Source organism: Strongylocentrotus purpuratus, unplaced genomic scaffold (assembly GCF_000002235.5).
Source record: "Strongylocentrotus purpuratus isolate Spur 01 unplaced genomic scaffold, Spur_5.0 spur5_scaffold_4, whole genome shotgun sequence".
Classification (NCBI taxonomy): domain Eukaryota; kingdom Metazoa; phylum Echinodermata; class Echinoidea; order Camarodonta; family Strongylocentrotidae; genus Strongylocentrotus; species Strongylocentrotus purpuratus.
Genome location: NW_022145610.1, coordinates 26424635 through 26435069, shown reverse-complemented (window position 1 = coordinate 26435069; position 10435 = coordinate 26424635). Strand labels below are relative to the sequence as shown.

Below are 10435 nucleotides of genomic sequence, written 5' to 3'. Positions count from 1 at the left end.
TATACATTAATATTGATCAAAAGTCACTTAAAGGGGGTAGTGCAAAAAAATATTATAGAAAAAACTGTAATACATTTTAGTGTTGAGGCTAATTTTCAGAAATGTTCCGTGCGTAAGGCCAGGCCGTACGTAAGCTCAATGCATTAGCTAAAGACACGTAGCAGTCGAGATTTGCTAACAGATTGTCGTAAGTAATTTTATTACCTTAAATTTCTCATTTTCCTTGATTCTTTGAAATCAAATACACGGATAGAAACTTGTTAATAATGTCTTGATTAATAAACCGAATTGATTTATGTGATGAATGTTTGTGATATCGTGATTTACGTGTCTGTTTTGAGAGGCTGCATTCGCTGTTCTGTAACTGAGTTGAACGTAAAAAGTCAATTTTTTAAGCGTGTGATTTTCGCCGGTTTTTTTCGTGTGTGCACTGGCCACTAGCACTACATCCGATTCCCCACAAAGCCTATAATATTGCTGTACACTGACTATGTTTTCACCATTTTGTTGGATAGGTTATTTAGAAAATAGATCTTTATCGTGATTTTGGGGACCACTCGTTTTTTTTCATGCACATCATATGATCATGTTTGTACTTTGTAGAGCCTTCGGCGTGGCCTTTTTGGATGGGAAAAAGGAGACCAAGGTGAAGGTGAAGGTGGTGTGTGTGACTTGATCGTGATGAAGTGCTAAAAAAGTAAATGGATATTATTATTGGATGGGGAGCCCAGGGGATCCCAGGCTGTGTCTGTGCACCTTGGTGGTTGTAATTTTACGTGGCTGCTAAGAAAGCATAAATAGTAAGCAACCAGACGGCCGACGGCTTTAGCTAGGTCTTCTCCGAGGGGCCTGGTAATGAGGATTAATGCCTTACCGGGTCACCGGATTACGAGACCACTGCTGTACCGACTGAGCTATCGTGCTTCCTCACCTATCCCTTCAAATTGACAGGGACCATCCAATGCTTGATCTCATAGTAAGTGGGCCGAAAATCTCATCAAAATTTGAGTAAGGACAGTGTCATTTTCACAAGAAAATACACATGGCCTGTAGACCATTGAAAAAGAAGAAGAAGAAAAGGCGGTGGTGTCATAGACATTGCAAAAATAAAGATTCTCATGTCTGCGCACTCATTCACTTTACAGTACATGTAGTTCAGAATTTTTTGCTTGAAAGATGGTATTTCAAGGCTTGAGAATAAAAATTACTTACATGTAAGTAAGTCTCTTCTCATCAATTTTTAGTTGTTTGCTTGTTTGTTTTTGATTTGTGTTGCACAAACACGCATAGCTAAAATAGATAGGAAGATTTTGAGTTCACTGCATGTTTTGTTTTGTTCGAATTGCACAGATAAGCGTTTGCGCAGAGAAGGGTGCTACGCACTACACAGACATGAGCACTTTGGCCATTCTGTACGAAGCAAATGATGGTTTCCTATATATGTCTAAATAATTTCTGTGTTACAAAGACTCTGATATCAGGAAATATTGCCATTACAATGTATGGTAAAGAGTCAACTACTGCATTTAATTTTGAAAGACATCAATGACTTGTAGACTCAATTGAAAATTCTGTCAGACTCTGAGGGGAAGCTAATTAAATTTAGTAGTAGCTCTAGTCTGTATCAACTATCAAACTCAACTTTAATTGAGCATGTACATGTAAGCCTGAGACCCAGATTTGAGGTAGATGGGTATCATTTCCTTTATCAGAGACTCTTTTTAGTTTTGTTTGCTAATTTGCTCAGTGACAAATGATCAAGTCTCTGCCCTCTGGCAAAGCCAATCAAGCAAGCGGCTTCTGTCTGTGTCCATAGGGAACTAAGTAGGTTGGCCACTGTACTGTCCTACAGTGTAGCTGCTTGCAGGCTATGTTTGAGGCTGAGAAGACAACATGCACCCCTCATTATTCCCTATGCAAAGGACTCTGGAGGAGCAGGTTGTTTTGAGGCGGAATCTGTACATCTGTTCAAAGCCTTTATCCAAGGGCTTTACAATGGCGTATGAAAGCAGAATTTGCTCCAAATTGTGAGCCTAGAGAATATCCCAGTATTTAAGAATACTGCATTCCTTTGTTTATACTTGCTGTCAAGGGATTTCCTCAGCTCAAGTGAAAGCTGACTATTTACAATGCCAAAAAAAAAGGCCAAAGTACCCTTTTTTTACCAACTACATTTACAATTGTTTTGTTTTTAACACAAATGTGGTGTTGCTAAATGTAAGCTAGGTCTCTGATATGAGAGATGGTTGATCAATAATAAACAACTAATAATGGAAAGCAGATAATAATAATATTTAATTTTTATATAGCGCTTAATAAAAATGTCTCTAAGCGCTTTACAAATATACTATTACCCCGGTCATTGGATTCAGTGCTTGCCCGCACACACTGTGTGCACAATCTCCACTCCCTGGGGAGCATCCCAGCCGGGCGTTATATTGCTAATCATAGAGTTGCCAATCTGTATTGATTACATCTTTAGAAGTTCATAACTTTGTTATCCTTGATCAGATTTTTCTCAAACTTCACAGATCTGAGTTTCTCTTTGGACTTGTATATTATATACCATATTGTATTGAAAGTAATCTGGAATCTTATTTCCCCTTTTATAGACATGTGCATGTACTAACTACAAAATTTGAAATGTGAATTTTTTTAACAAGACTCAGCTACCGTATGTGAATGCATCAGAATGTACCAGTATATTTTCAAAGAAACCATATTTGTCTACCATACTTCCAGAAATGTTGAGGAACCCCTACAGACAACATATGTTTTGATGATTGTTCTGCTCCAAGTTCTCAAATCACTATCATAAGTTGGTAATTTCCTTCATCAAATTAGTTATTTACCAAGAAGTGGGTACCTACATTGTATGATTGCACAGATTTCAGTGGGTGAGTCTGAGAAGTAGGACAGCTGTTACGATGAATGCCCTGTAATGTCAATATGGCAGATTAGGTTACATTATGTACATCCATCTAATTCTAGAGAACCGGTACGGCGCAATGAGCACATGTCCCTATTCAACACAGAAATTAGACATTTATAATAATAATGATAATAAAAATTGTTCCCACATATGTTTCATGAGTGTTTGGTCCAAAGTTTTTCTGCAATTTCTCGTCAAATTTCGAATATGTTGGCATTTGAAGAGCAAACCTTTTCATCAGACATTTCTTGTTTTTCTACTATGGTGTTCTTCTAAAGTGGCATTTTTGAGAAAGGTCACATTTGTTTTCTTCTCAACTGTACCAGAACTCATTCCTCTGTTTAACCCAGATGGGTAGATATACATGTATGATGAATGTGCCTGTGGATGGTACTTCACTTCTGATATTTACATTTCACAGTGAAGACTGACGTGTCATTAAAGCAAGGTGGTCATGTGACCACTTGTTGAACATCTGTACGATTAATGCATGCAAAGTGTCTCCACAGAGCAATACATGTATGTTAATGGATCAGAAGTTATATTCAAGGGCTTTGATTTTAATTCAGGACTAAATTTTAAACATTGATACATCGTAAATGTGAACCCAATAATTAAGGTGATTTCCTGTTTTCTTTTATATGCATGTGTATGGAAAGTTGTTTCTTCTCCGGTTATATTTTGTCTGATTTACCATAACTTTGTCTAGATTTCAAGGTTGATATTCTCAAAATAGTACTTGGATGCTCAAAGATCCAAATGACTGCACAACTGAAAAATGAAAAAATACCGGTATTTGAAATAAAGATGAGACATAGAAAGGAAAATACTTGCTATAAATTAGAGAACAAATTTTGAATTGTATTGATCTGACATTTTCTCCTGCAACAAATGTTCTGGGCTTTATTTCATGTTCTTCAAAGGAATAGGGTTAGGGTTGCAATTTGGTTTAGTTTAGGTTTAGGGCTAGGACTAGAGATAGGTATAGTGTTGGGCCCAGGGTTGGAGATAAAAAAAAATTTAGTGTAGGGAATTGACACAGAGCAACTGTCGCAGGAGCAAGTGTTGTACGACCCTAGACCTACGTGTACATCAATTAGTGTCACTTAATCTTGCCTATGTATTTGAATTTTTCCTATGCAGAAATCCTTGTCTACATTGTAGGAGGTTCCTTAGATCATGTCAGCAAATGAAGGGTCTGGGAATCCCAATGGAACGTCAGCTTATTTCAACAATGGTAAGATTTTACACTTTTTTGTTATACCGGTAGATATTTGCTATTGATGTCTTTTCTGGGATTTTTATTTTTTTCAAATACTTAATTCATGATCAAAAGGAAAATTGGAAAATTAACTGATATTTAAGTTATGTTACATGTATGTTATGTGCTATAAAAAAAAAAAGTCATTTTAGCATTATTATGATACATATATTTAAACCCTATGAGAATCTACATTTAAGCCATTATTACACTAATTCACCTAAGTTGTAAATGCATAATATGGAATTGAAATTGTTTCTGATGTGTTAAAAAGTGATTTATAAAATTGTGTGAATATTATTGTGAAATATGATTTTCTATTGAATCTTATTCTCATTTTGTTGATGACAGGCTCTGCTGATGGAAACAGTCCTGGCTTCTTTGACCACAATCAACCCAACATGAATCAGTGGGACTTTCCACCTCAGGACCAGACCTCTGCTCCAGGGGGAATCCCCCAAGACCTACAGCACCAACAACAGTATCAACCTCAGCAGGCTCCCCAGTTTTACAACCCTGCAGAGTTCCCGAAGGCTGCAGCCGGTCAGGAGCCCGAAATCTTCAACCCTTACAGTGGAGGAAATGCATATCAGCACCAGCAACCTTTCTCTCAAGACGGGTTTCAGCAGCAGCAGCAGCAGAACGACTACGGCCAGCAGCAGGTCAACCCGAATGACTTCGGGGAAAGCACACCCCAGCAGCAGCAACAGCAGCAGACACTGAATCCTGAGGGTGATCATGGACAGATGCCCTATCAACAAGGATGGCAAGCACCTTCTGATCCTGACTATGGACTTTCTACTTCAGTAAGCCAAGCTGAAGGACAGGATGGACACTGGCAAAACCAAGGCAACCATACTGGACAACAAGCGAATGATAGCTATCCGTCAGATCAATTCGCACATCCTGGATATGGTTATGGAACAGATATGCATCCTTCGACGAACAACCATCAAGAAGGTGGCCATTCTGAAAATCCCACACAGAATTTTGAGCAGGAAGATACCTCAGGAAACTCAGGATTTGGTGCATTTTTCAATGATGATGGATCAGACTTTGTGATTTCAAGCGATAAAGGAAGTGCACAGATCAGCGCGAATGTGAGTGAAAGGACTAGCCCTGATACAAGTGCACCTGATCCCAATAGTCAATCACAGACAAATGAACGAGGGCATTTACAAGAAAGTGCAAAATCAGAAATTTATCAAACAAACTCAAACAGTGAGCCATTCCAACCTTCTCCACTAGGTAGCAGTCACATACCTACATCCGGCTATGATCAGACTTCCGAAAGAAACATGGCCAGTCCAGGAGAAATACAGGACAGGACCACAGAGTCATCCATATTGAATCAAGACAGTCAAAGTGTTGCCCCTCTAAGCAGCACCTTTGGTTCTCCCCATGATTGTGGTAGTGCTGTGACTGATAACAGCAATTTTGAGGGACTCCAGTCAGAGCCATATAACCAAAGTCCAAATGAAAGCAATTCTGTGCCAAACTCTGACATTGAGCCTGTCCAACGTGAAGAATCTCCAGCTCACTCATTGGTGTTGAACCCTTCTGAGAGTGCAGAAGTGGTCCATCAGTTGGATGCCTGTCACTCGGTGCCTGTGTCTTCGCTGTCAGCGCAGTCCAGTCAACAGGATGCAGAGTCGTTTGTGAAACCACTACCACCTCCAGTATCTCAAGAAGAATCACCACTATCCTCTCTGAGGAGTGATGGTGGTGATCTTCCAAGCAGAGTTGATGGACCTGAGAATACCGCTGTATCTGCAACAAATTCTGGGCCACCTTCTACCCAGGATCCAAATGCCAGTCAAACTGATGATCCCATTGTCCCCACACAGCCCTTACCACAGCAACACCAACAGACACACCAGCAACCTTATCAACAACCACACCAACAACCACCTGTAAATCCTAACCAGTCAGACCTGACTTCACCCTCAAATCCATCTTCTCTCTCAAACCACTCATCCCTTGAAACAAGTAAATCATCAGAGCCAGAGGATTCTGGAAAGAAACGCTCAGACTCGCTCTCATCAGGCTCTCATCCAAGTGCTTTTCGACAAGTGCGCGGTCATCATGGTCATAGAGATATCTCTGTGAACCCTTCCCCACCCTTATGGCAAACAGAAGTCCCTGCTCTTCCAGGGAACATTCTTTTGGCTCCTGCTCTGAATATATCAACCAATATGAATCCATTAGGACCTAGTACCTTATCATCACCATCGCTGTCAACTCCAAGACAGCTTGCTCACTCTGTTGCCTCTGTGAGTGTGCCACCAGTACCATCAGTTGCTGCTTCACTACTTGCAGGAACTAACAACCCTGCTCCACAACCTCCAGTTAGCAACGGTAGCCAACCAAAGGCAACAACATCAGCACCAACTCATGTGCAACAGGTAACCCAGAGTGTTTCCCAACTGGATATGAGCAAGACTGTGCCTAACCCGTCAACATCAGTCGTGCCCCCAATGAGCAATGTTCAAGGTGTCCATATAGGCCAACAACAGCCACAAATGCTAAACCCAAACCTTAACCCAAACCCAAGCCAAAATCCTGTTGCCTACGTCCAACCTGTCGCCTTGACACAACCTAATCCCGTTCAGCCAACTGCTCAGCAACAAAATGTTGTTCAGCCACAAATGAGTCAAGCACAGCCAGCAATGTCAGTGCAAGGAATACAACCAACCAATCCTGCAGTTCCACCTCAGGGATTTGGTGTTGCCAGTACTCCCCTGCAGCAACCACAACAGCTTAGTGGTAACATGCCAAACCAGCCACAGCAAACAAATATGAACAACCCACCACCTTTGCAACAACAAAATGTTGTTCCTGGGCAACAGGGTGTAACTGCAGTGCAACCTCAACAGCCATTACAACAAGACTATCAACACCAGCAGCAGCAAATGCCACTACAACAGCAACAACAACCACAAGGACCCCAAAGTCAGCAGCCTGGTTACAACCAATACCCGCCTGGGGTAAGATTGATATTTGATCAAATTGTGTTTGTTCATTGAAGATATCAAACTATGAACAGCATCTAGGCTGTTTCAAAATGAATTATCTGCTCAACCTGTTGAAAAAAGGAAAAATTATGTGTATGACCGAAGTTATAAAATGATAATTAGATATTTCATGTCATTTTTCTGCAGCAACCTGGCAAAATGAAAAGCATTGTTGGTGAAACATGCATTATCACATTATCATGTACTCGGATTAAGTACTGTTTTTATTGGACGTTAACCATAATTTCAAAACCAACCCAAGCTTAATGTCTGGCCTATATTCTTTCAGTTGACCATGAGAATTATGTATTTTCTCTTTCCTGTACCTTACACAGCAGGGAGGCCAGTGGTACCCCACCGCAGCAGGCAGACAGCCCTACCCTCAGGGTAGCTACTACCAGGGCGGTGGGTACGGGCCAGGGTACAGGGGCTACGGGTATGGCAGCCCCTACGCTCGCCAAAGCGGCTACGCCAGGCAGGACCAATACTACCAGGGGTACGCCCAGCACATGCAGCGAACGCCACAGAGGTCGGCTGAAGGTCAGGTACGGGAGAGACCACAGTCGAGGCAGGGGAGTGAGAGGCCCACGTCGCGGCAGGGATGGCAAGATGAACAGGATTATGACCAGAGGTATCAAAGGAGTAGGAGAGATCCTAGGTATTACGCAGGTATGTGTAACTAGTATCATCCTCTCAGATGGCTCAGAGAGTTATGCATTGTGGCACCAGAAGGGCATTAATCCTTTAGCCCAGCGCAAACTACCCAATCCGACTATAATCTGATTTTGGAAGAATTTGTGATAGCATTTTATATGAACACTTAAACATCAAAAATAAAAATACAAGCACAACAAAAATGCAATTTCATCCATGGTTTGGTCATACGAGGCCAATTAACAGCTTCATTGTTGTGAATGTGTCTTAAAGCAGCACTGCACTACTTGTAACTACTTGCGCCCTCTCTACAGCCAAAATGCCTAAAGCGTTGGTCACATCCCACCGTGCGTGTTTTTAGTCCGTACGGTTTTTGGGGAGGCCACGGCCACCACGTTTTTCTGAAAACGTAGGGAGGGGGTGGCAAAGGCAGGGAGGGAGTACCGGCAACGCGCGTCACGCACTGTGTAAGTACGTGGCCCGCACGCCACGCCTGGCCGTGAACGGTTGCGTGCATCTCACGTTGCGCACGTGGTAAGTGTGTTGTAAGTGCTTACAACGTGCTTACAACGTGCGGTTGCCACATTATCGTACGGAGGCCGTACTTACAAGTGCTGCTCACGTACGGTGTCCTTACTCACTCGCATGTTGTAAGTGCATGCACGTGCGATGAACCCGGTGTATATATAGGACGACATTCCAATGTTCTCCAGAAGTCCCAGTTGTTGCTGCCTCAAGATGCCGCCCATTCCACCGAAGAGACTATATACTGCATAAATCCGAGCGAACAACGTTCGTTGTAAGTCCTTACTCGGTACGGTCCACATGAGTTCTGCGTGCTCATTGGATAGCTGAACTGGGGAAGTGGCGAGTAAGCACGGACCATGCACTTATCACGTGCGCCTTTAAAAGACGCACGGAGTCAGTGCCTTGTGCGCTCGTTGGCAGTACCGGGCGCGCACATCACACGCACTGGGGTGAATCGGTAGCCCGAACGCAGCCCGAACGCAGCGAAAGTTCCTCCTGCACTAAAATTGCTACGGTGTGCCTGCGTGCTCCCAAATCCGTACGGAGGTGGTACTCATCACGTACGGATACCCAAATTTTGCCCACATTTTTGCACGTAGACAGCACGCACTTGTAAGTACGGCGGGATGTGACCACCGCATAAGTGGTACCCGTTGATCCCCCACGGTCCCCTTTTTCTTATGGTAATTGAGAGCTGATTTGGTGAGATAACCACCTGCCAGTGACCACCAGAGAGGTCTTATCCCTCCTGGCCAAACTAGTGCAGATAGGCTTTAAAATACAGTAAAATTAGTCAGAAATCATACTTTATGTCTAATACTTTTGTGTTAATACATGACAGTGATTGATAGATATGGTTTTACTATGACTTAAAAAAGATTAAAAAAACTTAAAAGATAAATAAAGTGCAAACTTTCTCTTCTCTTGCTCACGTTTTTGCAGGTGTGGATGAGTATGGTCGTCCTTATGACAGACGCTATTATGAATACTACAGAAGGAAACAGAGCAGCCAATACAAGGATGAGGATTATCAGGTAATTTGAGCTTAACTTACTTTGCAATTCCATTCATGCTTAGAAAATTGAAACTATGGATAAAATTTGTATGCACAAGCAGTTTTTAATATCTGCTCTATAATTCTCTCAGTTGACTCTTACATCATTATAGGTATCAAAGACAGACAGGAAATTTTTCAAGAACAAAGGACATGGCTCTTTTATCATGATTTTTATGGTGTTTACAATTTAAATTATTTCATTTTTCATTGTGGAAAGTATTAGATGGATTTAAAATTGCAATGAAAAATGTTTTGCCTTTTTTGTTGTTGTACTGGGAAGATTCGCCGGCAATTCGCTCGAAGACTAGGAATCAATGAAAGTCCTGTATGTATCAACATCCTTCATTCTAGCTATTAGCTTTCAATTATTCTTGCACTGTTACTTTATCGAATAAATTAGTTCCTTTAAACATGTTTTTAATTTTTTTGTTATTTCAGAAGTATTATGAACAACAGTGGAACAGGTCAGGTTCTCAGCCATACTCACAAGATGCATCATCCAATGTATCAGACGCATCTCTAACGGAGAAGAAAGACGACAGCCAAAATGAGAGGTAAAGTTATACCATTTAAATCAGGCCTCCTAGCTGTGCTATTGTATACAGTCAAACCTGCTTTAGTGACCACCTGTCTACATAAACCACATTTTTTGTTTCCCTTGAAAAAGGTGTCTCATTGAAACATGCACTAAAGGAACCTGTATACAAAGACCATGTTTTGTGTTTCCATTGGGCGGTCGCTATATACAGGTTTGACTGTTTTCTGAAGTACTGCTTCTTCTGAATCCTCCTAGTTTTACCCCCATTGGTACTGTGTAGAACAACCACAACTGATATTATGTGCTAGGGTCTGAATTTGGACATTCTATTTGGTGTGGGTAACACCAAACTTAAGATCAAGGAAGAAGAAAGAAAAGGAGGGATAAGAAAGGGGGAAATGGATGTAATATTAATATATAGAGTAGGTTTACGGTTGCATCATGTGAGAGA

The 10435-nt window shown here is 41.5% G+C and overlaps 1 protein-coding gene across 6 annotated transcripts in view; it reads left to right on the top strand.

Moving 5' to 3' along the window:
* Positions 1–93: 93 nt before the first annotated feature.
* Positions 94–10435, top strand: part of LOC100888527 (protein transport protein Sec16A) — a 43377-nt gene continuing 33035 nt past the window's right edge. For 5 of the 6 annotated variants that reach the window (XM_030998061.1, XM_030998064.1, XM_030998063.1 and 2 more), the window contains exons 1-6: positions 94–187; positions 4076–4169; positions 4545–7180; positions 7543–7876; positions 9332–9423; positions 9885–10000. In XM_030998061.1, the coding sequence (XP_030853921.1) occupies positions 4112–4169; positions 4545–7180; positions 7543–7876; positions 9332–9423; positions 9885–10000 (3236 nt within the window). In that variant the 5' untranslated portion in view covers positions 94–187; positions 4076–4111. The remainder of the gene's footprint in view (positions 188–4075; positions 4170–4544; positions 7181–7542; positions 7877–9331; positions 9424–9884; positions 10001–10435) is intronic. The other variant, XM_030998062.1, reaches the window with a different exon arrangement.